At 53.8% G+C, this 27,480-nt stretch overlaps 2 protein-coding genes and 1 long non-coding RNA gene across 7 annotated transcripts in view; 2 read left to right on the top strand and 1 right to left on the bottom strand.

Moving 5' to 3' along the window:
- The first annotated feature begins 1,650 nt into the window (after positions 1–1,650).
- Positions 1,651–4,088, top strand: LOC114694165 (sphingomyelin phosphodiesterase 5). The gene is made up of 7 exons (XM_028870933.2): positions 1,651–2,854; positions 2,950–3,022; positions 3,232–3,372; positions 3,443–3,532; positions 3,633–3,696; positions 3,780–3,909; positions 3,985–4,088. Exons 1-7 carry the CDS (start codon positions 1,985–1,987, stop codon positions 4,072–4,074), a joined length of 1,458 nt encoding a protein of 485 aa, XP_028726766.1. The 5' UTR covers positions 1,651–1,984; the 3' UTR covers positions 4,075–4,088.
- Positions 4,089–4,129: 41 nt separating this feature from the next.
- Oplah (5-oxoprolinase, ATP-hydrolysing) overlaps positions 4,130–27,480 on the bottom strand; it is a 29,384-nt gene continuing 6,033 nt past the window's right edge. The window contains exons 1-28 of one of the 5 annotated variants that reach the window (XM_028870930.2): positions 13,815–14,029; positions 13,600–13,714; positions 13,019–13,242; positions 12,749–12,940; positions 12,189–12,288; positions 11,978–12,101; positions 11,660–11,855; positions 11,412–11,577; positions 11,176–11,314; positions 11,028–11,095; positions 10,626–10,891; positions 10,371–10,483; positions 10,113–10,283; positions 9,793–9,930; positions 9,568–9,706; positions 9,336–9,448; positions 9,018–9,169; positions 8,211–8,371; positions 8,017–8,118; positions 7,765–7,939; positions 5,939–6,123; positions 5,691–5,837; positions 5,464–5,598; positions 5,154–5,303; positions 4,902–5,059; positions 4,658–4,818; positions 4,477–4,574; positions 4,130–4,319 (exon numbers count right to left, since the gene is read on the bottom strand). In XM_028870930.2, coding sequence (XP_028726763.1) covers positions 4,173–4,319; positions 4,477–4,574; positions 4,658–4,818; positions 4,902–5,059; positions 5,154–5,303; positions 5,464–5,598; positions 5,691–5,837; positions 5,939–6,123; positions 7,765–7,939; positions 8,017–8,118; positions 8,211–8,371; positions 9,018–9,169; positions 9,336–9,448; positions 9,568–9,706; positions 9,793–9,930; positions 10,113–10,283; positions 10,371–10,483; positions 10,626–10,891; positions 11,028–11,095; positions 11,176–11,314; positions 11,412–11,577; positions 11,660–11,855; positions 11,978–12,101; positions 12,189–12,288; positions 12,749–12,940; positions 13,019–13,189 — 3,867 coding nt within the window. In that variant the 5' untranslated portion in view covers positions 13,190–13,242; positions 13,600–13,714; positions 13,815–14,029 and the 3' untranslated portion in view covers positions 4,130–4,172. Of the gene's footprint in view, positions 4,320–4,476; positions 4,575–4,657; positions 4,819–4,901; positions 5,060–5,153; positions 5,304–5,463; positions 5,599–5,690; positions 5,838–5,938; positions 6,124–7,764; positions 7,940–8,016; positions 8,119–8,210; positions 8,372–9,017; positions 9,170–9,335; positions 9,449–9,567; positions 9,707–9,792; positions 9,931–10,112; positions 10,284–10,370; positions 10,484–10,625; positions 10,892–11,027; positions 11,096–11,175; positions 11,315–11,411; positions 11,578–11,659; positions 11,856–11,977; positions 12,102–12,188; positions 12,289–12,748; positions 12,941–13,018; positions 13,243–13,599; positions 13,715–13,808; positions 14,030–16,662; positions 16,990–27,480 lie in introns of those variants that run through there. The other 4 variants (XM_028870927.2, XM_037197592.1, XM_037197593.1 and 1 more) reach the window with 4 other exon arrangements.
- Positions 13,239–18,133, top strand: LOC114694168. Its single transcript, XR_005089643.1, has 3 exons — positions 13,239–13,617; positions 16,492–17,171; positions 17,679–18,133. It is a non-coding gene; the product is annotated as an uncharacterized LOC114694168 (long non-coding RNA).

Raw genomic sequence — 27,480 nt, forward strand, 5'->3', positions numbered from 1 at the left:
GTCACTGGGCCCATGCCACACCTACCTGCTCCTGTAGGGGTGCCTCACTAGGTACATTCAGTCTTGTCGGCCCTGCAGGGCCACATTCACATTACAGGACCCTAGTGAGACCTCTCAGATCAAGGCTCAGACACTGTCTTTCTGAAGGGATTGAATGGAAAGTTCGCTTTTCTTTCCCAAGTTCCCTTTCACTTGATAATGAAAGCAGAAGTCCTGGGAGAGGGGAGAAAAAAAAAGAACAGGAACCCGGAAGGATGACACACACAGAAGAGAAGTCTCCAGTGATAAGCAGAGGCTAGGGGTGGGGAGCTTCAGAGCCTTGGGGCGGAAGGACAGCCAGGTGCCGCCTCATCCAAACCTGAGCAGGGAGCCAGGGAGATGGCAGCCCCTTGCAAAGATGTCCCAGGTCTGGGAAAATGATAGGTCCTATCTAAGCATGGGGGGTTCAGAGCTGGCCAGGGAATAAAGAACATGGGTTGGAGAAGCAGGATGGGGTGGAGAAAGGAGGAATGAGGGGCTCATTTGGAGTACTGGAATCAAAGTGTAGCCTGAGATTGGAAAGGCTGTGGTAGGACTGGGAGAGTGTAGACCAAGAATGGGTAGGTTCATAAAAGGGACAGTGGGGAAAAGCCTAGAATAGCTTCCGGCCTGCCTGATGGTACAGGTGCCAGGCTAGGACAAGATGGAAAAGAAGCTGGGCAGTGGTGGTGCACACCTTTAATCCCAGCACTCGGGAGGCAGAGGCAGGCCGATCTCTGTGAGTTCGAGGCCAGCCTGGTCTACAGAGTGAGTTCCAGAACAGCCAGGGCTACACAGAGAAACCTTGTCTTGAAAAGCCATCAAAAAAGGAGAGGGGGAGGTGGTAAAAGAACCAGGGTCTTAGAAAACTATTCCTTACCAATCAAAACAGAGAAGAGCATTGGGGTCTGAATTCAAACAAGAATCTTATCCGTACCAATAAAAACTCCAGGAACAGAGAGGCGTGGAGTTGTTGAAGTCTTCCAGCTGAATACTCAGGCCCCATTAGGGCTTATCACCTTCTGCCCTGACCACTCCCATCAGAGAGACTTTGGGAACCCAGCCAGATAGCTTATTAGCAGTCGCCTCATCAAAAGTGTCTCCACAACTATCCTGGCAACCTGGGTGAAGACAGGTAGCCAAGACAAACCTGATGGACCACTTAAGAGACACTTAGGGTTGACATCAGGGTGGATGCTGGCTCACAGCTGGAATTAGGGAGGCAGACTTCCAAGGGAAGCAGAGAAAAGTAAGAGCCTAAAGTTAAGCTGGGCAGTGATGGCACATGCCTTTAGTCTCAGCACCTGGGAGGCAGAGGCGGGTGGACCTCTGAGTTCGAGGCCAGCCTGGTCTACAGAATGAGTTCCAGGACAACCAGGGCTACACAGAGAAACCCTGTTTCTGTAACACACAAAACAAAACAAAACAAAAACTAAAGTCAGTGTTAGAGAGCTCATAGAAGGGGGAACCTTCTTTTACCTGGCTCATGTGTCCGGGCAAGCCTCCTTAAAGTGTAGAACTTAACGGTCCCTCCCCCGACTTGAAGCTCCCAAGTCACAGCCACAACCCTCGCGAGCCATTGGGGTTGGGTATTTGCGCTCAGGCGCCAGGTACAAGCACCTGCCTGCGGTGTAGCCAGACTGTAAGGCTTATTGGAGGTGGGGTGGGGAAGGCTAGGCAGGCAGAAGGCGGGGCCCTAAGTTCCTCTCAAAGCCCTAAGTGGACCCACAGCGAGAGGAGTGCAGTGGGCGGGGCTGTGAAGCCCGGGTTCTTTTTTTTTTTCCCTTCCCAACCGCCACCGAAGTTCTGAGTGGGTGGGGCCAGTGTCCAGAACTCAGGCTCCTGGGGCACAGGTCCTTACTAGCGGCACGGCACGCACAGGTTGCACAGGTTGTGTGTGCTACCTGGTCTTGACCTCCTGCAGCTCGTGCGGACTCTAAGGACACAGCTCTCACGCTGGGAAGGAATGAGTCTCCCTGACGTTTCGCAGCGAAGGAGTTCTGTGCGCCATGAACCCTCCCTCGACTGGCCCCCGACACCCGACGCCCTGAGGCCTTCACCCTTCCCGCACCCCGCGCTACAAGCCCTCAACCGCCTATGCCTCCTGCTGCTCTTCCCAGCCTACTGGTCTCTGGACCAGTTGCTGGGCTGCTGGGCACCAATGGCCCGATCCAGCAGCTTGGGGTGGCTCAAAGTCCTGGCAGTTAGTGGGGCGGCGTTGCTATCGCTGATGGTAGTTGGCCTACCCCTGGGGATGCTTGGCCTTGTGCTCTGGCTGCCCCTCCAGGTCTGCCGCCGCCCCTTCTGCTATCGGCCCCCTCCGGCCTGCTGGGTGTGGCCACAGCCCTGGCACCCGCCTGCGGAGCGCGTGCGCTGCTTTGTCTTTTTCACTGCCAATCTGTGCCTGCTCCCTGATGGGCTGGCACGCTTCAGCAACCTGTCGCACAGCCAGCGGCGTGCGGAGGCCATTGGCGCTGTACTGCTAGGTAGCCTTCGAACCTCACAGTATGGGGCTACCGGGTGCAGCCAGCCACTGTCTGAGGTGCCTGGTGGTGTGCTGAGGGCCACAATACCCACGGGTTTGGACTTCGTGTGCCTGCAGGAAGTGTTCGATCTCCGCGCAGCTCATCGTCTTGTGCGCGCCTTGGGGCCAAATCTGGGCCCAGTGCTATACGATGTGGGCACATTTGGCTTACTGCCCGGGCCGTACTTCAAGGTACTGGGCAGTGGGCTTCTACTAGCCTCGCGCTACCCGCTGCTGCGTGCCACCTTCCGTTGCTTTCCTGATGCTCGTCGCGAGGACGCCATGGCCTCCAAAGGTCTACTCTCTGCCCAGGTACTAACAGGGTGCACGCAATGAACTCTAGCAGGGAGGGGGTAAGCAGTGGATCTAACAAGCAAGGAGAGCTGGAACTGTGGGTGGTGTTGCAGGCACAGCTGGGTATCCTGGACGGGCGCCGAATCGTGGGATACCTTCATTGCACACACTTGCAGGCACCCGCTGGTGAGCTCTGCAGGAGGGGTGGTTGGAATGCCCTCTTCTCACTTTCGTGGGCAGTAGGTCCCTAACCTCACCAACACTTTTGTCCCTACGTCCCAATGCTTTCTACCCCAGACATCCCAAGCAATGCCTGGGTGGGTTTACAGATCAAGACCTGGGTATGGTCTTGGGTCCCCACTTTGGGCTAAGCCAACCCCAACTCTCCCTCTTAGAAGACGGGCATATTCGCTGCAAACAGATGACGCTGCTGCTGGAATGGGTGGAGGAGTTTGAGGCTGAGAGCCGCCACAGTGGTGAGGCTGTAGCCTTCAGCGTCCTCCTGGGAGACCTAAACTTTGACAACAGCTCACGAGGTGAGAAACTGGGGGCGGGTGGAGCAGAGAGACCCAGCTCTGCCTGCTAAGACGCGGTTTTCCTCTACAGATCACGCAAAGGAGCAGGGACACAAACTCTTCAGCTGTTTCCAGGACCCCTGCCGCCTAGGCACCCGCCAGGAGCAGCCCTGGGCCTTGGGTACTGCTGCTTCTGTGGAGGCAGGGAGAGCAGGTCTGTGGGACCCCCACCAGCGAGGACCCCCACTGATTCCACTCTCGCTCTCCCCCTGGCTCCGCAGGGACGATCCTGAGCACTTCCATGCTACACCAGGCCACTGCCAGCTCCCCAGAGATGCTTCGGAGGTAAGTCCAAGGAGCCCGGGCACTGTTAAGCAGGCCAGCTGGGAGGCTCTACCCTAGCCTCAGTGACGCTGTCCCTCTCCTAGGGCCCTGGAGGAGGAAAAAGGGCGCCGCCTCTACCTGGCAGGATGTAGAAATCACTCCAGTAAATCCTGGCAGGGCCGGCGCCTGGACTACATCACCTACCGCGGAATACCGGGCAGTCGACTGAGTCCAGTAAGTGCCTGAGCTGGGGGGCAGTTAGGCTTGCTCAGACTGAAAGCAGCTCTCAACCTGATTCCTGCCCCGTAGGAGGTGGAGCAGGTGACTTTCAGTACTGCGCTGGCTGGGCTCACGGACCACTTAGCTGTGGGCCTGAAGCTTCAAGTTGTGTGCTCCTGACTGAGGCTGGCGCACACAGTGATGACCGGCAAGAAAGACCACCAGGAGGAGCCGATCCCAATAACCGTGCACCTCGAAGGATCTTTATTGTGAGGCTCTCACACGGCTTCCTGGGCACGGCGGTACTCATAGACACTGCCGCGCTCTGGGAAGGCTGGAAATAGTGGGGGCGAGCCTGGTGGTGGCGTTGGGTCCTCCGGGTCTCCGTAGCCCCCACCGCCAGGTGTGTGAAGGCAGAACACGTCCTGTGAAGAAGAGCAGGTTCAATACAGCTGTGGCCTTATCCCAGTAAGACAAGCAATCACTTGGGATCACAGAGGCCACTAGACAGCCACCCTATTTTAATTTGGAGCCAAATTAAAATTTTGTATCTTTGTTCACGACACAGGCTGCGTCTCTTACCCCAGGGTACACAGTCACAGATGTCTTCCCGCCCAAATTCACCGTGCGTCCATCCTTTCTGATCAGGAGGTTTAAACCTCGAGCACCAGGCTCTCCCCCTACAGGAGGAGGAAAGAAGAAACTGGGAGTCAGGGCGGTAGGGGCAGGAGTTTGCCCAGGAAAGGGCTGGGGAGGTACCCACCGTGGAGGCCATAAGGCTGAAACGCCCGGCGCTCGGTAAGCACGGACAGCAGCGCCTCTTCCCGAAAGACCAGCTCTCGGATGACGCCATCACCTCCCCGGAAGCGACCTCGGCCCCCAGAGCCTGGCCTCAGCTCAAAGCGCCGCAGGATAACTGGGTACCTGTGCAGGTGGAGGGCACAGTGCAGATGAGCGCGGACTCGCCACCCAGATCACCTGCCTAGCGCTTCGAGTGCTCAGCTCACCGGCTCTCCAGAATCTCCGGGTCCGTGATGCGTGTGTTAGTCATGTGACTGTGTACACCACTGCGCCCATGCCAGCCAGGTCCCGCGCCCGCACCCCCAGCCACCGTCTCGTAGTACCCCATACGGGCATTGCCCAGGGTCACGTTGTTCATGCAGCCCTGACAGAAGCAGATGACAGCATTTTGTTAATGTGGGCATCAACCCCCACCACCCTGTTTACCAGCAACCCCCCAGACCTTTGCTCCATCACACCTGGGAGGCTGAACAGGCCCCAAAAGCTCCCAGAATGACGTCCACTACTCTCTGAGATGTGAGCACGTTGCCACCCACCACGGCTGCCTCTGGGGATGGGTCCAAGATGGAGGCTTTGGGGATTATTACACGCACAGGAGCCAGGCAACCCTGGTGAATGAATAGAGCGATTCATTCGGGCTGGGTACCACCTAGATTCAGATAAAAATTCCGCCACCCTAGGCTCTGTTTTATTGGGCTGCCTTTGTCTTCAGGCGAACCTCAGGGTGAGCCCAGACGTGTGCTGACCTCACAGCACACCCCTACGAACCTGGTTAAGTGGGATGTCACGGCCCACGAGACAGCGCAAGCAGTAGATGAGGGCAGACAGCGTTATGGCCCGCGGGGCGTTGAGATTGCCAAACACCTCGGACCCAGAACCGCTGAAGTCAAACACTGCGCTGCCCTGCCCATGAGGAAGAAAGGTGTGGCTGTGGGCAACCGGCCTCACCCCAGAGGCGGGTGTCAGCGCTCTCCCCACCCGCCTCACACGCTAACCTGACTCAGGTTGATCTGAACACGCAGGCGGATAGGAGAGCCGTCATCCATGTGATCCTCCGCAGACACCTCGAGGGGCAGGCCCCGGACCTGCCGGGAGGTTCCAAAAGCCCGAAGCATGTCTCGAACTGCTAGTTCAGCGTTTGCCTAGCAGGAAAAAAAGTTCAGCCCAGCCATGCCACCTGCAGGGTGGCCCAGCTACCTTGGAGCAGCCACAACACTGCGTATGCTCCTGTTCCCAGGCCCACCTGAATATGACCCATATAGGCCTGCACCACATCCAAGCCATACTGCCCGATCAGCTCTCCCACCAGCTGGATGCCCTTCTGGTTGGCTGCCACCTGGGCACGAAGATCCGACAGGTTGTCATGCAGGTTCCTGGTTCCACTACAGCCAGAGATCTTGCCCGGGGCCCGCAGGGCCTCTGTCACCGCTGGATGGACAGGGTCACAACTGAGTCACCTTCCATGTCCTCAGGAACAGGTGCCCGTGCCTGTCTGTTCCACACCCACAACACACACCCACTGGGCCCTGGGAGAACTCTATTGACCTCCCTGACTTCCCACCTCCCCCGTTGCGAACTCCTGGACTCTGAAGACAAAGGATAGGCTCCATCCTTCTGCTGAACCCTCTTCTTCAGTCCAGCATCTGGAGCACCTTTGGCAAGCAGCAGGGCCAGTGGCTTTGCTGGAGCCGGAGGAGGCTTGGGAGAGGGTGGGTTCCTCCCTCAGCAAGCTCATCTATCTACCTTTTCTAGGCTCCCCTCTACACTTGACAGGAAAAAGCCTCCCTGACACACACCCCACATGCACCTTGTCCTGTCTGCCCTATGTCCTGCCCACTCCCACTGGCCTCCTGTACTTCAAGAACATAAGGCACCACAGGGCTAGAGACGTGCTCAGCAGTTAAAGAAAGCATGATTCTCTTTGAGAGGATCTAGGGTCCGTTTTCAGCACCCACACAAGGGGCCTCGTAACTGCCTGTAACTCCAGTTTCTAAGGATCATATGCTCTCTTCCGGTCTCCAAGGACACCCGCATACATGTGATGCACATACATGCCCTCAGGCAAACACGTACACATAAAGACTGTCAGGCACCTGTCATTCCTGTCCTCTTCCCGTAGTTCCCTACATCTAGACAAGGTTCCCCTCACACTCCAGGGACTCTACCACACCAGGGGGAACCCTTCTCTTTCCAGTCTTGGTCATGGACTTCTCTGAGGTCTACCGGCCACTTGTACCCTCAGCCACGTGTTTATACTTGTGTCTCCATGATCCACCTCAGCTCCCAATGATCAAAGTTATCCTATGTGTCTGTGGCACCCGGAGTGGCCCGTGGCTCTGTTACCCCCACCTCTGCCATGCCCTTATCCCCTCAACTCCAAGAATTGCTTTTTGAGTTCTCAGAGCCCTGTGACGTCAGGAGAGGGCTGTCTTTTCCAGTGCCTCCATCTTGCCTACAGCTGTTCTCTGCTGTTCAGTGCAGAGCCTCCAACCTGTAGCTACCCAAACCGGACCCTACAATCTCCACATGGTACCGCTGTAGTTCGCAAACAGTTCCTTCCACCCTCTACCACCTGGATAGCCACCGTCTTTAAGGGTGACTCCAGCTGTCACATCTGACCACTCTGCCCACCCTCAGGGTTACTCTGCAGATGGGTGTGCAAGCAGACCAGGACAGCTCCAGTTGCTCCACTGCCGAGTGACTGGGACCCAAACCCAGACAGGGAACCCTGTAGCCTCAGTACACGGCGTAGCTTGTAGCAGTTGCCAACCTTGAAACTACCTCTCCCTTCTGCCCCTTGGGTGTCTTGGCCAACTCCCCACCCCAAAAGCATCTTCCAGGAGGCCCTCTTTGGTCCAGACATAAGTCATCTCAGCACTTCTGCACAGCTGAGAAGATTCCCAACTGCCCCGAGAGGTCACCACTTGTCTCTGGCAAGCCTCAAGGCAGGCCTGAGCTGATATATCAGGATGTATCAGCTGTGGACCGGGATCCTGCCCAGCCTGGTTCCTGGTAGCAGCCATGCATCCCTGCCTGCTGAATCCTCACGGCAACCCTTCTCCAGCTCACCCTCTTCCTGGAAGACGCCTCCCTGGACCAGTTTGAAGGACAGAAAAACGGCCCCCTCCTGTTGCAGGGCGGTAGAGTGAGGAGGCATAGAGCCCGGCGTGATGCCTCCAATGTCTGCATGGTGCCCCCGGCTCGCCACGTAGAACACGGGCCGTGTCTGGCCTGGCCAAAACACCTAGGGGGTGAACAGTAACTGTCAGCGGCACCGGAAACCTCTGTCCCTCTGACAGTAGCCTAGGTAGCGCTCCTCACCGGGGTGATAACCGTCAGGTCCGGAAGATGGCTGCCCCCTGCACTGGGATGGTTGCTGAGCAGCACGTCACCAGGATGCAGGTCAGCGCCTAAGTGCTGAATCTGAAATCAGAAGACACAGACAGAGTGGAAAAGGAAAGTGAAGTCATGGGAAAGGGAGGGGGCAGAAAGGAAAAATGTCACCGTCACCACACCTGGAACTGTACAGTCTCCTGCATGGCGCCCAGATGCACAGGAATGTGGGGCGCATTGGAGACCAGGCCCCCATCAGGCCCAAAGAGGGCACAGGAGAAGTCAAGGCGTTCTTTGATGTTGGTGGAGATGGCTGTGCGCTGTAGGATTCGGCCCATCTGCTCTGGGGGCACAGAGTAACCAGGTAGCCCCATCACCCACATGTATAGGCCCCAAGAAAGAGAGGCACAGGACCCACAGGGTCAAGGCCTCCTGTGCTCAAACCTAGCAGCTTTTCCTGTGCCCCGGGGAAGACCAGGGTGGCAGCACACCTCCTTAGGCAGTGAGGCCTTGGCAGGTGTATGCTAGCTTATGAAAAGAGCGTTCTTTCCAGCCTGCCTGGGGTCTCTCTTCAGCTTTCCTCCCTGGCTGGTGCATCAAGAACCTGGTCCCCAAGCTTAGACCCCTGGGCTCCTGAGAGCCTCCCGCATGACTGAACAGATGAGCTCACATTGGATGCCCGGTTTCTATCCCTCGACAGCTGAAGATCACATGACTTCTGATGAGAAACAAGTACTTGCCCTGTGCATGGCCTGCTCTTGCAGCATGGAGTACGATTTCAGAGCCCAGGCCATACTGCTCACCCCACCCCAGCGAGGCTCCTGCCCTTCCCCTTGGTACACACTTGCCGGGTTACCACACGTAACAAGAGTCAACGCTACCCTTCTCGTCTGTACTTTTGCCTAGTACGCACCCCCCATGTCCTACATCATGTATGCATGCCACCATATCACATATGTGCTACAAGGAGGACAGCGGTGCCCACTCACCAGCAATGCTCATGAAGCGGTGTGAGAAGATAGACAGCTGGATGGGGTCCAGTTTGGTGCCCGCCAAGCTGGGAGACTCAGCTCCCACAGAAATGCGGATATCCCCTGTCTCAGTCACCTCTGCTTGGCAACCTGGCTCTACCAGGATGGTGCTGGGGGCAGGGGACACAGAGGAGCTACAAGAAGGCTGGCCAGGGAGGTCACTACTCCATGCCAGGAGATACCCCAGTGATGGAACCCCGGCAGCCCTGAGCCAAGGGCTCTGCTGTGGAGGATCCTGCAACACCCCCCTCCAAGGCTAAGCCATCCCAGGCTTACCTGTTGCTGTCGATGATAAGGCAGGGCCCCTGGAGCTGGTGCCCATAGCCCAGCTCTCCTAAAAGGTACACGGGGGTCTCCTGATAACCCCCCTCAAAGTAGCACTGGGTCACCTGCAGAGGGTGTGGAATGAGCTGGGCTCCTAGATCATCCTTCCTGAGGCCCTCAACGTGGCTAGGCCTCCCCATCAGCACTGAGGACGTAGGTGGACCAGCACAGCAAAGCCTCCAACCTTGTCCACCCGCGGGGGTCCACTCTGGGCTTTGCGGGTGTCCTCCAGCCGAAGTCCACTACGGCCAGTCCCCCTCACTCGCACATCGTCCACCACCACGGGCCGCTCAGGAATGATGAAGCCGAACTCTCTCATGTACCTGTATCCACCCATCCAAGGGAGCCGTCAGAACAAGGCCGCCAGACTGGCAGGCCCCATGCTGGACTCACAGAAGGGCGCATATACCTCTCAACAAAGGCTGCTCCAAAGTCGCCAGCACGGGGTGAGCGGGCTGTGGCCGGATGCTGGTGGGCAGACACCATCAGGGCACAATCAGTGCCTTGGTAACGAAGATGCAGGAAGCCCTCAGTGCTGATCTGAGACCTGCAGGAAGCAGGTTGGGCTACTCACCCAGTGCCTTCTGAGGATGCCCGCCCTGCTTCCCCAGGCACTCTGAGACCATTGTCCTGAAGACCCAGGAACATCTGGTAAGACATCCAGTGGTACACCACCAAGCGGGTGGTAGAGATAATGCCAGCCCTGTGTTCAGGGGTCCATGAGTCTACCTAGGGAAGCCCTGGGCCCGCAAGGCGTCCACACACTGCTCCTCCAGGCGGCTCAGTCTCTGGTCCAGTTGCACAAAGGTTTCGGGTGTGTAAGACAGGGAACAGGGCTCCTGGGCTTCATGGACCACATCTGCCAGGGCCAGTCCCAGTGCCGACAGCAGCCCACTGTGCCTGCAGACATGGGTGGCAGAGAAGTGTGGGGACACTCTTCAGAGTCACCTCCCCCAGCTAAGGGCACATGCGCCTATGCAGACCCACCTGTGAATATGCACAGTGTCCATACCCAGGGCCCGGGCTATGGCACAAGCATGCTGCCCACCAGCTCCTCCAAAGCAGGCCAGCACGTGGGCTGAGGGGTCATGGCCTCGTGCCTAGTGATCCAGGAAGGTCAATAAATAGTCTTTCCTACCTGGGACAGGTCCCCCCACCCTATCCCATTTCTGTTGGGCTGACAGAGTGTGGGAGCAGGGCTAGGACAGACAGGGGGTGGTGGGACATGGAGGGGGGGCATACCTGTGTGAGAGCACGGATAGGCCGGCACATGGCTTCATTGGCAACACGCACAAACCCCATGGCCACCTCCTCCAGACTTAGTGGGGAAGCTGGGCAGGGTCCATTGGTCAAGAAGCTGTTGACCTCAGTGGCCACAGCCTCGAGAGCCTTTCGGGATGCCTCTGGGGACAGCGGCTGGTCTTCTCCCGGTCCAAAAATGCAGGGGAAAGAGGCAGGCAGCAGGCGACCCAGGACCAGATTGGCATCTGTCACAGTCACAGGACCCCCTGGGAAGGCGGCACAGAGTGCGGGTTGGGGGCTAGAGGAGCAAACCGGATGTGGGCAGCAGGCATGGAGACAAGGAGTGGAACAGGCCTGGAGCACCAGGAGGAGAGGCCTGGCAGAGCAGAGGCTACCTCTTACCTTTGCGGTAGCAGGCAGGACCTGGGTGAGCACCTGCTGACTCTGGCCCAACCACAAAGAGGCCGGACCTTGGGGGAAAAAGGACTGGAATTAGAGGGGGGGAGGAGGAGAAAGCTGAAGGGTCCCGACTGGAGAGAGAGGCGCTGACCTGAAGAAGAGGCGGGAACCCCCACCAGCGGCCACAGTGTTGATGTCCAGCTGGGGGGCCTGGAGGGTAACCCCAGCTGTGCTAGCCTCAAAGACATGCTCAAATTCTCCAGCATAGCGGCTCACATCTGTGGATGTGCCTAATGGGGATGAGATGCCAAGAGTCAGCCCGAGACCTGCATCCCCAGCTTCATCCAGCTAGGCGGCTGAGTCTTCCCTCACACTCTCCCTTCCTACCTCCCATGTCAAAGCCAATGACGGGCTGACCACCTTCCAGCTGGTAGGTAGTGGCTGAGTAGCCTACCACACCTCCGGCAGGGCCAGAAAGCACAGCCCTGGAACCACTGAAGGCCTCCATGGGCGCCAGGCCACCATCAGAGCGCATGAAGAGTACTTGCACATCCTGTGAGTGGAGAGAATGGAGAGCGATGTGCCGGGCAAGCGAAGGGCTCCGGCCTGGGGCAGGGTGGTCAACCGGCCCTCACCTTTAGCTGGCCCTGGAAGCCGCGGCTGAAGCCCTGCACATAGCGCTGGATGGTGGGAGTGAGGTAGGCGTCAGCGCAGGCCGTGTGCCCCCGGGGAACAATGCGCACCATGGGCATGGCTTCCGAGGACAAGGACACGTGTGTGAAGCCCAGCTCCCGGGCCAGGGCGCCCACCTGCTGCTCGTGCTGGGCCCACCTGCAACGAGATCGCAGGGAGCTCTGGGCTTCCCACCCGACACCCTTCCAGCTTTCCCCCGGACCGGGCCCCCCACCACCACCATGACCGCCCCCCCCCCACCATAAGCGGCCCTCACTCACGTGTACGAATGCATGAGTACCACCGCCAGACTGCGGATGCCCCGAGATAAGAGCCCCTCCAGCTTCCCACGCAGGGCTCCCAGATCCACAGGCTGCTGTACCTCTAGCAGGTCCCCCGTACGGCCTGCAAGAGCCCATGGCCCCCATTCAAAAGGTGCTAGGCTCTGTCTACCCCGAGAACCTCCCACGGGGCCGTCAGCACCATCCGCACCTTTGACAGGAGACCCGGCTCCTGGTTCTCCGTGGTACAGTATCACTCGCTCGTCCACCTCCAGCACCTCCTCGTACAGAACCTCTGGCATGGGCACAGCCTGAGGGCAGGCGGGGGTTCAGAAGAGAGCCAGGCCCGGGGGTTCTGTGGGGTCCTGAGTGGGTGGGGCAGTGCGGGCAAGGGGATGTGTCCCAGAAAGTGAGGAGACAGTCAAAACGGCTCAGCAAGGCCCATCCAGGAGGCTTCTCTCTACACCCAGGCACTTAAGTGGGGTGAAACCAACCACCCCACCCCCAGAGGGCAGCTGTTCCCAGGAATCCAAAGGTGAAATCTCCAACCCTTCACCTGACCAGTGCCGGCTTGGACTGGCAGAGTACCACACGCCTGCTTGGAAGGTCTGGGGACACGGAGTCCTGCTAGCAGGCCTCAGTCTCCTTTATGCCTATCATCTAGTGGACTTAACCACCATTGCTCCAGAGCCGTCCCCACCAGGCCTTAGCCGAGACAGGGAGAGGAATGCACAAGTTCACCTAACACCCAGCTGGCATGGGAGAGCTCACCAGGTCAAAGAGATCCGGCCGGGCCTGGGTGCCGATATGCAGCAGGTCTCGGAATCCCCTCGTCACGAGCAGCGCCACCCGCTCCCCACGTCGTTCCAACAGTGCATTGGTGGCCACTGTGGTACCCATGCGGATGCTGGCAATGCGACTGGTGTCTAGTGGTCGGTCCCGAGGCAGCGACACACCTCCCTCCTGGGGACCACGCCGTCAATGTGAGACCTCAGGCTGGGGGTCTCCCTCACCCCCCCACCCTCGCGAGCCCTGGCCCACCTGCTCCAGGATGCGGCGGATGCCCTCTGTGGGCGCATCTGCATAGTTGGCAGGATCCTCTGAGAGCAGCTTCAGGACACGCACGTGCCCTCCTGGGCACTGGGCAAAGACATCTGTGAAGGTGCCACCTCGGTCGATGGCAAAATGGAATCGCCCTTCTGGGCTGCCCATGGTGGTGGGTCTGGAGTCCAGCAGTATCTCTTCAGCTGGTACCCCTGGGAGAACTGGACAGAAGAGCCTGTCATTAGGGGGGTAGGCAGACTGGGGTTATGCCTGAGGGGGCCTGGTTTCTAAGCAGAGGCTGGGATGGGAAGGAGGTGGATTCCAATTCTAGGAGGTGCCCAGGGGAGAGCCAAAGAGTAGCTCTGGGTTTGGTAGGAGCTGCAGGACCGGGTCACAGGCTGGCCTGAGTGAAGTCAGAGCCAGGCAAGGCCATCTGCCAGCCCAGCGTCCCCAGAGCACAGGTCTGAGAGTCCTGGTGCCAACGGAAGCCAGGACCTGGAATAGAGACAGAAGGGCCGCCGGACCCTGGAGCCCTTTTACGCTGGCGGAGCCTGGGTTCTTTCCGCAAGAAAAGGCACCTGAGTTGGAGTATGCAGGTAAGAAATAGCTCCACTTCCCGCTTTGCTCAAGCTTCGGGCCAAGGCCTTAGGTCCGCAGGAACCCTACAGAACCGGTACAACGATGGGGGCGAGGCTAAAGCCGGGGAGACAGGAGATTAGGAGCAGCAGAGCCCAGAGAGGGAGGTAGGAAAGGCAACAGCGGAGTAGGTAAGGACTTCGGCACAGACCCCAACCTGCGCAATCGGCTGGGCTCGAGTCTCCCTTGCGTTCTCCTACTGCGCTTCCCGCAGGTCCTGCCCCACCTCGGGGAGGGGCCTGTAGACCCGGACCCCCACCCCCAGCGCACACACACAAGTCTGGCTTGCCGGGCCCTCCGGGCTAGGGTTACGTAAGTGCCGTAAGTGCCTGAGCGCCTCCTCCTTTGCCCCGAGCGATCCATGGATTTAGTGGCTGAGTGGCCCTGCCAGAGAGGGCGGACCCAGCGCTTTGGCTCAAGGGCACCTTGGTTGTGGGAGCTGCTGTACCTCCCTCCATGTTCTGGTTCGCCGCGCGTGGGCTCCCTTGACACCCACCTCCAGGTCTCTATGTAACTGGTTGCGCCCGAAAGTAACAGTATTTCTAAAGTACTCAGACTGTTCCCTGGCGTGGGAGGACCCGAGGCAGGAGATGGGGTGGGTGGAAAGGACCCGGCAAGGAACAATGGGAGATAGGAGGATCTAGGAGGGCCCTCCTGCCTCCGGGAAAATCCTCTTATTTCAGCATGTGAAGGGCCACCAGAGGCACACAACCCATAGTCAACGCCCCAGGTAAAAATGGTTCAGTACACCTCAGTCCGACGTCTCTCCTGTAGTGAGACCAACGCGCAGCTGGAACTGGTGTTTCCCTCTCCACGACCACAGGATGGCTTCTCCCCGACCTCTCCTCTCCTCTGGGTCTAGCCAGCCCTCAAGTGGGCCTAACTCTCAGGAGAAGACGTGCACAGACAGAGGCCAGGACAACCAGAGCTTTCAGGCAAGGAGGGCCAGGGTTGTTTTCTTGTTCCTTCGTGGGGTTTTAGCCCCAGGAAAGCAGATCCTTCTCACTAGGCCAGCATCTCTATACTTTTTAAGGCAGATTTAAGGGAACCTCAATTGTGCTGGCTGGCTGGCAGCCCCGGGCCCTCTTCGGCAGGCAGGGCAGAGGCTCTGGATTCCAGGACAGGTGGAAACCATCAACCATGTGTGGTGATGCTGCTGCCCTACAAAGGTGACCCCTGAGGAGCAGCTAGCTTCTAGGGCCGTGGGAAATCAGTTGAACCCACAGACCTTATCAACATGCTAGGCTGGATACCAGACAGGCTTAGGGCACACACCCAAGCCCCGCAAACTGCTGTGTGCTAGGAGGCGAGGGTATAAGTGAACTGACTATGTATTTGGATCGCAGGCTCCGGGCCTCACTCCACACTTCAGGCACTGCCTGGTGCCCTCTGGCATTCAAAACCTGCTCTCACATCCCTTTCTCATTTTGTGGATGCCCAATCTGCCAGAAGTCCTTTTACTTCAACTTTCAAAACAAATCCAGAGTATGTAAGGCCTATGGTGAAGGCCTGAATCCCAGCATGGCTTAGTTTGACTTTTATTTCAAAACAAAAAATAAAGATGGCTGAGGGGTAGCTCAGTGGTAGAATGCTTGCTTAGTGTACAAGAGGTCCTGAGTTCTATTCCTAATATGGATAGAAAAAGTGTGTGTGTGTACCGTCTTTCCTCTGCATCAACCTCAGCCGACTGGCTGCCACCTTAGGGCATTTGCACTGATGGTTCCCTTAGCTTGGAAAGCTGTTCCCTGCTGCGGGCCGCAGGAATATATCACAAAACTCAGCTGCTTATGGCAAAGTCACTACCTAGAGGGATCAAGGATTTCCTCCAGAGGAAGCCAAATTCCAAGGAGTTTTTGGTGTTACTTGGCTTGTTATATATCAGCTGTCTTCTGTTATGAAAATCATGTGTGCCTTCATAGTTTTCCCAATTGACTTTCCCCTAAGAAGGGCTAACAGTGTAGGCTGATCACTCTCTGGACATACACATTCCAGGTATTTGGAGAACAGCCTCAGGAAAGGCTTCCTCTGGAATCAGATTATCTCCCTGAGCCACTTTCAAGGACTACAGGAAACACCACCCAAGTGGGCGCCCAACTTCCGAGGACTAACAATGATAACAGCCCACCTGCAAGTCTCCTGACTTAAATTCCACAAGGAGACACCGCCTAGGAGAGGTGGACGTTAAGTAATAGCTTTACACAATTTAGCTTGGACCCTCCCTTTATATACCGGGACTTCCAGGGCATAAAGGGGAGAAGAGAAAAGGGAATGGAAGAACTAGATGGGTAAGAACTTGAGAGGAACGAACTGAGATGGGGAAGAACTAGATTGAAGAGCTAAAAGAGAGGACTAGAGGAACGAGATGGAAGATGAGGAAGAACCAGATGGAGAAAAACAAGATGAGGAAGAGCCAGATGAGAGAGAAGGAGATGGGAGAGGAGCTGATAGCGGAAAGAACTAGATAGATAACAACCTAGAAGGGACAGAACTAGATGAAGAAATTAAGATAGAACCTAGAGGGGACTGTAGATAAATATAGAGAGAAATCAGGCAAGAAAGGAGCTAGACATGAGAACAGAACTGAAGCTGTGTATAAAGGATGTTATGCCAGAGGAATTAAAGCAAGTGGACTATAGAGCTCGGTGTGCTGAGATTCTATTTCCTGAAAATAGTCCTCGCCGTTAGTAGTTCTCTCTCCTGAGCCCCTGGGATGTATAATATTGAGGCTGGTTCCTCTAATATTACACAAGAGTCCCCCAACCTCGTGACTGTTACGTCATTCCAGCTCTACTCGATGTCACTTTCTGAGAGGTGTCATCCCCTCTCACCTGCAGGGTGAATCCATTCCACCCTCTTCCCTGGACTGGCTCCATCTCACTCTACCTACCACCGGCGGCCAACAGGGAACTTCAGGCCACACTCCATGGGGCCAGGCTTTTGCAGGACTTCTCCCCATTTGGGCACACACTGGATGAGAAAAATTCCAAAAGATGCCTTTGGCTCACCTCTCTCAGCATCCTTGAATTTGATTGTCTTACGCCTGGGCAACCGGGGATTGGCAGTCACCTCTGCCAGGAAGCCGGAGCCACAGAAGCCCAGGCTGCTACCCCTGCTCCTAAGGACCAGCTTCAGCTCTTGGTTCTCCTGGATGAGCTGCACCAGCCGCCGTAGCTCTTCGTTCTCCTGTGCCAGCCGCTGGATCTCCTGTCGCAGGCCCTCATAGCTGCTGAGAAGGGACATGCCCAGGAGCGGGCACAGCAGCTGCCCAGTAGTCAGTGGGCTGGCCAGGAAAAGGAGACTCTGTCATTGTGAGGTCAGCATCTGACCCCCACCTCTGCATTCCAAGACTGCCACGGCCCCAGTCTTCCTGCCTGCAGCAGGTTTCAACTGATTTCTGATTGCTGGCTGTGAAGCTTGGACCACCAGAGAGGCCCAGACACTGCCACGAGCCTTTGGATTTCTTTATTAAGCTCTTCCTGGAAGATAGAAGTTTCTCTGTCCCACTCCAGCTTAGGTGTGTCACAGGGGATAATTTGGGCGTCTCTACCATCCACCTGCCACTGGCCACTGACTTTAGCACCTTGGTCTCCATGGAAGATTATGGATCTAGGCACGTGGGCGTGATATCTGAGTCCGGTGGTACTGCAGCATCCAAGGAGGTCAGGGAGGAGGGGCGTTGGAGCTACCCTGAAAGGGTTTGTGTCTGGCCTCATGTTAGATGGAACTGGACAGCAGTGACCAGGGCAGGCACAGTCTTAATAGACTGAGGAACTCATTGGGTGCGTGGAAATGGCTGAGGGCCAGGAACTGGACCAAGCAGCAGTGGTCTCACCCACAATGACAATGGATTTGCATTTTACACTGGACTTTTAGAAAGGACTTTCTTCCATCCAGTCTGTCTTGTCAAAGCACAATTCTGTGCGGTCCCTTTGATTCCATAACCGTTTCTTCATTACTGTTATTTGCTTCATATCGTTTCCTTTTTGCTTGGCGAGTGCAGCTTTCACTTATTCATTTACAGGTTCTCCATGGATTTCCATGTCCTTTCCACAACCCAGGAAACTCTGGCAAGAGTCCTTCCTTTGTGGCGATGAAGTAGAGGACGGGGAAGAATCACCTGGAGCTATGCTGCAGGAGACTGGATACCACTGAGCCATCTCTCTAGTCCCAGGCACTGACAATTTAAATAATTCTACAAGGAAACAACCTTAATCCCAGGAAACACAGGATGTTTCAGACAGAACAGAGATTTCAGCCCATATGAATGGCAGGCCCAGTGAAATTAAACGCCCAGACAGACATTCTGAACATAGGAGGTGAACTGGGATGGGCAGAATGTCAGGAAGGCCCTGGTAAAGTTCCTGCCATAGACCCTACCACTGTTTTCAGACCTGCGCATAGGATGGCCTTGAGTCTCACGATGGTTAGCTTATGTTATTGGCACATCAGAGGGATAAAGGCAAATTATCTCAGGTATGTCAAATGTCATTCCATGGGCCCTTCTAGGAACAGTTCTCTTCTGAGTAGAGACTCAGGGTCGAAAGAGAGTCCATGAAAAAGAAATGCTCACCAGGTGGTGGTGGCACATACCTTTAATCTCACCAGAGGCGGAGGCAGGTGAATCTCTGAGTTCAAGGCTACCCTGGTCTACTAAGTGAGTTCCAGGACAGTTAGAGCTGTTACACAGAAAAACCCTGTCTCGAAAAACGAAAAAAAGGGGTTGAGGATTTAGCTCAGTGGTAGAGCGCTTGCCTAGCAAGCACAAGGCCCTGGGTTCGATCCTCAGCTCAGGAAAAAAAAAAAAAAAGAAAGAAAGAAAGAAAAAAGAAAAGAAAGAAATGTTCCCTTGCTAGGGTGGCCTTTAGATGCTGACTCGCCAGGGTCAAGACACTGAAGGAGCTGACAAGATGGTTCAGGGAATAAAGGTACTTACTCTCAAGCCCGACTCCTGTGTTCAAAGGCCCCACCTGGTGGAAGAGAGAACCAACTTCCAAAAGTTGAAAGATGTTCTCTGACCCCCACATGCTAACTATGGCATGCAAGTTTCAAACCTGAGACAAATGGCTGAGGTGCCTATTTGACTTACCTAAGGGGAGCTGGCCACCAGGTTCTCCCAGCATCCCTCAGTCCCTACCTGTTACAGAGTATGGCTGGCATACCCCACCCTCTACCCTGAACTCTCCAGCCCAGGGAGTGGGCTGCCCTTCCCCCGAGAGGCTCTTCCCTATATCATCCAGACATCTTGGTTACCTGCTTCATTTTGGACCTTTGGCCTCCTGCCTGCTGCACCTGGTTCTCCTCTCTCCCCTCTCCCTTCCCCTCCCCCTCTCCCACATGGCCCACCTCAGTCTGGTCATGTCCACTCTGCACTCTCCCAGATATCCCTGCCTCTGAGTATGCTCTCCCACACATCTACAATAAACCTCCTCCTCCACCACCACCATACCTAGGAGAGGTCATGTCCTTTACTTTTTATATCTTTTTTTATTCACCCCACCCCCACCCCAGAGAGAGGTAATTAAAATCTTATTAATAATGAAAAGCAAGGCTGAGAGCATAGCTCAGTTAGTAGAGCATTACCTAGAACGCATTCGGCCCAGCACTTACATCCTAGCACGTGGAGGCTGGATAGCAGTTCATGGTCCTTTCTTAGCTACATGGGGAGTTCAAGGCTAACCTTGGGCTCTGTGATGTAAGAAATATCACATATAAATCTTTGCTATCGCCGGGTGGTGGCGGCGGCGGCGGCGGCGGCGGCGGCGGCGGCGGCGGCGCACGCCTTTAATCCCAGCACTCGGGAGGCAGAGGCAGGCGGATCTCTGTGAGTTCGAGGCCAGCCTGGTCTCCAAAGCGAGTTCCAGGAAAGGCGCAAAGCTACACAGAGAAACCCTGTCTCGAAAAACCAAAAAAAAAAAACTTTGCTATCAATACTATTAAGCTGTTGTTTAGAACAAGGAATTAGGATTTCTGTCTTCTCTGCCTGTGACCAGGCCAGACAGTGCGGAGGTTCTTCCATTTGCACTCCAGAGGTCAGGATGTCCCAGCTAACTTAACCTTTGTTAAAAGTGCCCGTGGGTGGGAACCCCCTCCCCTGGCTGTCCTCTACCCTGGCTTCTGTTAAGCACCACCTGCCCAGCAAAATGACTGAATGAAGTCTCTGCCCTAAAATCCCCCATGTTCTGGACAGTCCGGACCCCCTAAGCCCCAAACACTTGGGTGTGGTCCCAGTCTGCTGGAATAAAGACTTTCAGTTGGCTATATACCGTGCAAGTGGCCATCTCTGGTGAACTCTCGGAACACACCAAGATAAACTTGGAAAAGTTTTCATCTTCCCCGGTAACACCCTTGTTCACTCAAAAGCCCACAGCTCTGTTTTAGGAATTGATGGCCTGGAGCAGCGACTCCTCTGTCTTTGTCCTTCCTTCCTTTCTCTCTGTGTGTTTGCTTTTTTTTCCCCCCCTCTGCTGTGGATATCACTCTATATAAATAAAACACTGATGGCCAGTGACCAGACAGGAAGTATAGGCGGGACAAGGAGAGAGGAGAATTGGGGAAACAGGAAGAAGGAGGGAGAGACACTGCAGCCACCGCCAGGACAAGCAACATGTAAAGATGCTGGTAAGCCACAAGCGACGTGGCAAGGTATAGATTTATAGAAATGGGTTAATTTAAGATATAAGAACAGTTAGCAAGAAGCCTGCCACGGCCATACAGTTTGTAAGTAATATAAGCGTCTGAGTGATTATTTTATACGTGGATTGTGGGACTGTGGGGCTGGGTGGAACCTGGAGAGAAGCCCTCCAGCTACACCCCTCCTCCTCTGGACAGGGTTTCTCTGTATAGTCCTGGCTGTCCTGAAACTCACTCTGTAGACCAGGCTAACCTCTAACTCAGAGATCCACCTGCCTCTGCCTCCACCACCCAGCTAGGGCTTGCCTTCTTGATCAAGAATAAAACTGGCCTTGTCCAGACACCTTAGTTGGAATGGTGGCCTCTTCTTTGTGACTTCAAACTTATTTCTAACCATGAGACTGGGTCTCAAAAAGTAAATATTGTTTTAAAGTCCAATCCAAAGAAGCCTTGAGATATAACAGACCCATAAAAGAACAACCAACTTCTCAGCAGAAACACACAGGCCAGAAGACAAAAGGACCACACTTGATGCCAGGAAAAACAACAACAACAAAATCTATCAAAAAAGCATAAGGACATGACTGTTCCTAGGTATGGTGAGGAGGAGGAGGTTTATTGTAGATGTGTGGGAGAGCATACTCAGAGGCAGGGACATCTGAGAGAGTCCAGAGTGGGCAGGACCTGGACTTAGCTGGGCCATGTGGGAGAGGGGGAGGGGAAGGGAGAGGGGAGAACCAAGTGCACCAGGCAGGAGGCCAAAGGTCCAAAAAGAAGCAGGTAACCAAGATGTCTGGATGATATAGGGAAGAGCCTCTGGGGAAAGGGCATCCCACTCCCTGGGCTGGAGAGTTCAGGGTAGAGGGTGGGGTATGCCAGCCATACTCTGTAACAGGTAGGGACTGAGGGATGCTGGGAGAACCTGGTGGCCAGCTCCCCTTAGGTAAGTCAAATAGGCACCTCAGCCATTTGTTGCAGGGTTTGAGACTTAACGCTGGGCTCAAGAGATCCTCCGATCTCTATCTCCCAGTGCTAGATTTATAGGCTTGTCTGAAATGCTTAGCTGACATGTTCATTTTTGTATGGCAGAGTCCATGCATTGAAACTAGTTGGGGAATTTTGGGTGGGTTCATTTGAATTTTGTACCTGGGAACTTCCCTGGGCCCTCACTGCTGGCAGAACCAACTTGCCAGGGGAGAGCAGACGGTAGCCTTACCTTGGCTTCTGTGACATGGATGGCCGCCAACATGGCTCCTCCTTCCAATGTGCTTCCTGCCCCGCAGCCGTGGAGGCCAGTTTTTGCTTGCTGGACTCTGAACTAGACTCTAGGACCAGAGAATGTGAGCAAACAAATGTAGGCGTGCTCCAGGCCTTGACCTTGAGAGCTCTGGCAGGAGCAGGTCCCCCAACATGCTTGGGCAACCCTTTCAGTCCTTATGGCCAAGACAAGACAACAAAGCAAAAAGCGTTTACTTAAGATCTACTGAGAGCTGGCCCTCGGTCTGAATCATGAAAGCGTTCAGGAGCTCTTCCCCTGCTCCCAGGGGTAGCGAAGAAGTTTCACTCTGGGAAAGAGGAGCTGAGTTGATGAGGCCTACCATCCTTACAACCTCTTACGCAGTAGGAACGGGGGGCCTCCCTCTGGAAAAAGGAATCTTGTTCCCAGTGCCTCGCAGACCCACCTGGGACAAAGGGGAGGGTGGGAGGACCCACTCCTACTCAGGCTGCTGAACCCCGGCTTTATTTGGAAGTTACATAAGATTAGAGGAACTTGGGCCCAAAGACAACGACAAGCTCAGGGAAGAGCCATCAGCAGAGAAGTGGCAAGCCAGCTAGAAATGTAACAAAATCAGGTTCAGAGACTTGAGAAAAGCCCCTACTGATGGCCACATCTGCGCATTCTCTGAAAAAGCCACAGCCGTAGAAGAGACATTTTTGACTGATTAGAACATCATGAGTGTGGGGAGGTGAATGCAGCCGATGGAGAGCCAAAATGACCTTGGGCTATCTCAGACCTTACATAGAGGGTTATTATCAATCTCTGTATCTGATCTAACATCCTATTGATGATTATGTAAAGCTCTTGGAATGTTACCAGGAGACTTGCCGTTGACGTCCACCAACCCTAAAGCTGAGAATGCTGTGAGAAACAGCTCTAGTTTTCTATAGAAGAGAGTTCTGAGTCATTCTGCATAGACACACATGTACATGAGTATCTAGGACCCAAAGCTGTACCCACTCCCGAGTAACCAGAACACCAGTGACAGCTGTGAGCCCCCAAATATATTGAATTTGTCACAAAGTCTCAGAGTCTTCACCCTGTGTTTGTTCATATTTTGCTAAAAAGCATGGATTCTTCACTTAGCCCTGCAGATACCCAATGGGAAACTTAAAACAAGAAAAAGCTTGACATCTCTGTCTTCCTTTTACAATCTGTCTCCTTTGCTTTAAACTTTGGGTTACATCCTCACTTCTGCATATTAATATACACATTAACTGTATAAATTGATTATATAACCACTCCAGGGTATGGTTAAGGGGAAAGTTTTTGTTTTTTTGAGACAGGGTTTCTTTGTGTAGCCCTGGCTGTCCTGGAACTAGTTCTGTAGATCAGGCTGGCCTTGAACTCACAGAGATCTGCCTGCCTCTGCCTCCTGAGTCCTGAGATTAAGAACATGCGTCACCATCGCCCAGCCAAAGGGAAAGAAAACAGTAGACTGAACATGGCCAGCAGACTGGACCAGGCCATGACAGAAGCAGAGGCAGAGAGAGAGAGGGGGAGAGAAAGAGAGAGAGAGAGTATAGGGAGTCTCAGGAGAGCACAAAGATGGGGAGGAGGGAGGGCAGGAAGACAAAAAGATGGCAGGCAAAAGAAGGAACAGAGCGGCTGGGGGGGGCGGGGGGGGGGGCCCGGCGGCGGCGGCGGCGCACACTTTTAATCCCAGCACTCGGGAGGCAGAGCCAGGCGGATCTCTGTGAGTTCGAGGCCAGCCTGGGCTACCAAGTGAGTCCCAGGAAAGGCGCAAAGCTACACAGAGAAACCCTGTCTCGAAAAACAAAAACAAAAAAAAAAAAAAAGAAGAAGAAGAAGAAGGAACAGAGCTGAAACTGCAGGGTTATAAGAAGGGGGGGAGAAGCCTGTGAGCTGGGGAGTTTAGGGTAGGGGAGGAGATGAGAAGAGCTGGGATGTTAGCATGGACTCTGAAATGTGTAGCAGGTACTTGTGATACTATGGGATCCTGGAGGCCAGCAGGTGCTTTAGTACTAACAGGCAGCCCAGATAGCCATTTGTCCCTTCTGCCAGTGATAAGGGAAATGGCTCTTTTGGGTAGAGGAGACTCAGCTTGACAAATGCCTGAGGAATGCAGGCTTTTTTCTAACTGCCAGAATTGGGGAAATGGGGTTTCCTTTGGACCTGACTTTAGCCATTTAAGTAATATCTGTTTAAGTCCAGGAGTGGTGTACACCTTAAATCTCAGTGCTCTGGGGGCTGAGGCAAGTTGGTTGATCTCTTTACATTTGAGGTCATCCTGGTTTGAGCTTCAGGCCAGCCAAAGCTACATAAGGAGACCCTGTCTCAAAGAAAAGAAAAGAAAAAAGAAAGAAAGAAAAAGAGAAATATCTGTGGTTTTTGTTTTGGTGCACTGTGTAGCTTGGCTGTGAGGAACTCACTCTGTAGACCAGGCTGGCCTTGAACTCACAGAGATCTACCTACCTCTGCATGCCTGGGATTAAAGTGCTGGGATTAAAGGCGTGTGCCACCACTGCCCAACTAAGAAAAATGCCTGTTTAAAAGCTGGTAATAAGGTGTCAGCAAGATGGCTCAGTATATAAAGGTGCTTGCTACCAAGCCTGACAACCTGACTTCAATCCCCAGGACCCACAGTGTGTGTGTGTGTGTGTGTGTGTGTGTGTGTGTGTGTGAGAGAGAGAGAGAGAGAGAGAGAGAGAGAGAGAGAGAGAGAGAGAGAGAGAGAAGAGAGAGAGAGAACAAATTCTGGTCGAAGTGCTGAGAATGAGTGACCAGGAGTACCTCACCCTAAATGAGAAACATCTGTATCAACCTCCATCCTGCCACAACACCAAGGTGCAGAGATGGTGCAGGAAGAATGTGAGAGCTGGAGTTCTGAGAGGACTGGGGCTCAAGACGGGGTTTCTCTGTGTAACAAACAGCTCTGGCTGTCCTGGAACTCGCTGTGTAGATCAGACTGGTCTAGAGATTTGCCGTTCTCTGCTTCCCAAGTGCTGGGATTAAAGGTGTGTGCCACCACCGCCCAGCCATAATAAATCTTTTTAAAATCATAAATTATAAAATTATGTTGTGGGGAATGAAGTCAGAGCGAATATGTATTGTTGACACAAACACAGCCATGTTAAGGACCCCAATGCTTCAGACCCCTGGGAATGGCAAGGCCTTCCCCTGGACCACATGCGGACACTGGCAGTACATGCAGAAAGTATAATCTGCAGTTTCTTCCTCCTGGATGCCTGCAGCCTCACACTGCTCCCCTACAGAGACCACCTTCCGTGGGGTAATACTAATGTCCTACCTTGAAATTCTGATTACAAGCACTGAGATTACAGGTGTGTGCCATTGTACCTAGCTCCAAAATTTTTTGAGATGGCCATGGCATGAGGCTGGCTCAGGAGCACTTGCTGCTCTTGAAATATTAATTTGTAAAAAGGAAATTGTATTTTAAAGCAATTATTTGGTGTATGTATTGCCACACAACCTGCACAGCTTTTGGGTTGGCCAGACTGGGATTGACAGGAAATGAAGAAACTGCAGGTGTACATACAGAAAAGCTGGGATCGGGTGGGACATGCACTCCGATGGAGGTGAGCCAGCAGCCCAGAAATGCAGAATGAAGAGGCAGGTGAGCTAATTTCAGTAGGGGATCTTTGTAGGAGAGCAGTTTCAGGCTGGGAGGAAGGGCATTAGCAAGAGTGTAGGGAAGTATTGGGATATTGGGGATGTATGGTCATAATTCATTGTATAAGTGTATGAAACTACATCAAAAAGGAAAGGAAAAAATATTAAGGTCACCTCAGGTATAGAGCAAGTTTGAGGCCACCATGAGCCACATGAGACCCTGTCTCAAAACACCAACCGATAATGATCAAATGTTTTAGAAGAAAAATTAAGTTATTTTCTATATGTAGAAGGTAATATCATAAAAGAATTGCCACCAGGTGGTGGTGGTGAAGCCTTTAATCTCAGCACTTGGGAGACAGAGGTAGGCTGATCTTTGTGAGTTCCAGGTTAGCCTGGTCTACAGAGTGAGTTCCAGGATAGCCAGGGCTACACAAAGAAACCCTGTCTCAAAAAAAAAAAAAAAATGTCTTCAGAGGCTGTCAGTGCATACATGTAAAAAGGGTAGGGGACTGTGGTACAGTTAATTACATTAAGCAGTCAGATAACATTATACTGCTTTTATTTCACAATATGGTATTTGTCAACCTTGAATTTTTTACTGCATGTTGGACTATTTTCTCATTTTATTTGCTTAATTCAGGATCTCTTCTTAAGGGTCTGGTTAAAAAAAAAAAAAAAAGGAATCCAGACAGCAGGCCTGAGAATACTCTTCAGAATGCAAGGTTGTTGGTGTCTGGGCATGCAGTTTTGGTGAGATGCCCACCATTTCCTGCTAAGAGTGGCTTGCTATGACTCAACTGTTTGTACAAACAAACCCAGCTCATGCTGAATAGCAGTTTTCTTTCTGGGAGTCGGGAATTTGGGTGCCTGGCCAGCAGAGCAAGCCTGTGCAGCTGTGCACTAAAATCCCAGAGCTGAGTCTCTGTGGGCTCCCAGTCAGAAAGCATCTCAACACATTGTCCCGACTTGTTGGGGGACATTATGTGAGCATGAATCCAAGAGGACTCTGAAAGCTCGCACCTGGCTTCTTTTAAACTTCACCCTCATGACCTTCTTCCTTTAGCTGGCTGTGATTTCAATCTAAGTCCCCTCAGATATCCTGAGTTCTGAGACCTTCCAGCAAACTGCATCTCTAATGCAGCCCTCGAATTTGTATGAGTGTTAGGCCCCATGATGGTTAATTTTGATTGCCAACTTGATTGGATTAAGAAAATCCTAGATTTGGGGCTAGAAAGATGATATTTAAAAAGTACTTGCTGCTCTTGTAGACAACCAGAGTTCAGTTCCCAGCAACCCATGTTTGGTGATCACTACTGCCTGTAACTGGAGTTCCAGAAGATCCAATACCCTCTTCTGGCCTTTTGGGGCACTCTCAGACACTAGGGCATGCATACACACACACACACACACACACACACACACACACACACACACACACACACACACACGACAGATTAAAAAATAAGAATCCTTTTAAAAACAATCAAAGTCATCAGTGAGGCACACTTTCAGGAGTGTTTCTGATGAGCATTGCCACAGAGGATTACAGAAGAAGGAAGATTCACCCTGAAATGGGTACTCCCAGGGGCTGGGGCCCCACACCGAAAGAGGAGGAAGGAGGAAGCCAGAGGAGTACCGGCAGTTTCGTTCCTCCGCTCTTCGAGCCATGTGCTCCTGCCACATGGACTCTGCTGTGTGCCTTCCTGCCATGGCGGACATCATCCTCTCAAACTGAATCAAAGTAAAGCCTCCTCCCAAATCTGCTTTTTACCAGGCATTAGATTATGGCAACAAAAAAAACCATCAGGTCCCTGAATCCCAGATCTATCCATGTGCATGTCCTACAGCTAGAGTATGAGGTCAGAGGAGCCAGAGTGTGTGTGTTTGGGGGCGGGTAGCCTCAGACGCTGAACTTGATGATGCCAAGTTGAGGTCCCTGTTCCCAAGGGGTGGAGACACTTTCACTGGGAGACGTGGTGAAGACTCTAGGGAACTGGAAGGAGCAGCGGCCACCAACCTCCTTTTGGACTCTTTAGGCTGAAGACCAGCATCATTCTGGCACTCAAAGTTGTTGAGGCTGGCATCACACAGTGGGGTAGAGGGCCTTTGGATTGCCTGAGGCCATTCAGTATAACCACCTGTGGTAAGGACCAACAGTACACAAGAAAAACAGGGTTGGGGATTTAGCTCAGTGGTAGAGTGCTTGCCTAGCAAGTGCAAGGCCCTGGGTTCGATCCTCAGCTCCAAAAAAAGAAAAAAGAAAAACAACCCCACCCCAACAGGGAAAGCAGGTGGGAAGACCTGGGCTGCTGGACAA

The sequence above is a fragment of the Peromyscus leucopus genome, chromosome 20, assembly GCF_004664715.2.
Source record: "Peromyscus leucopus breed LL Stock chromosome 20, UCI_PerLeu_2.1, whole genome shotgun sequence".
In the NCBI taxonomy this organism is placed as follows: Eukaryota; Metazoa; Chordata; class Mammalia; order Rodentia; family Cricetidae; genus Peromyscus; species Peromyscus leucopus.

Excerpts from the sequence above, each read along its gene's own strand:
- LOC114694165 (XM_028870933.2), top strand. The coding sequence starts at position 1,985 with ATGAGTCTCCCTGACGTTTCGCAGCGAAGGAGTTCTGTGCGCCATGAA. Across the intron at positions 3,023-3,231 it reads ACACTTGCAGGCACCCGCTG|AAGACGGGCATATTCGCTGC; the intron begins GTGAGCTCTGCA and ends TCTCCCTCTTAG. Across the intron at positions 3,910-3,984 it reads CGGGCAGTCGACTGAGTCCA|GAGGTGGAGCAGGTGACTTT; the intron begins GTAAGTGCCTGA and ends CCTGCCCCGTAG.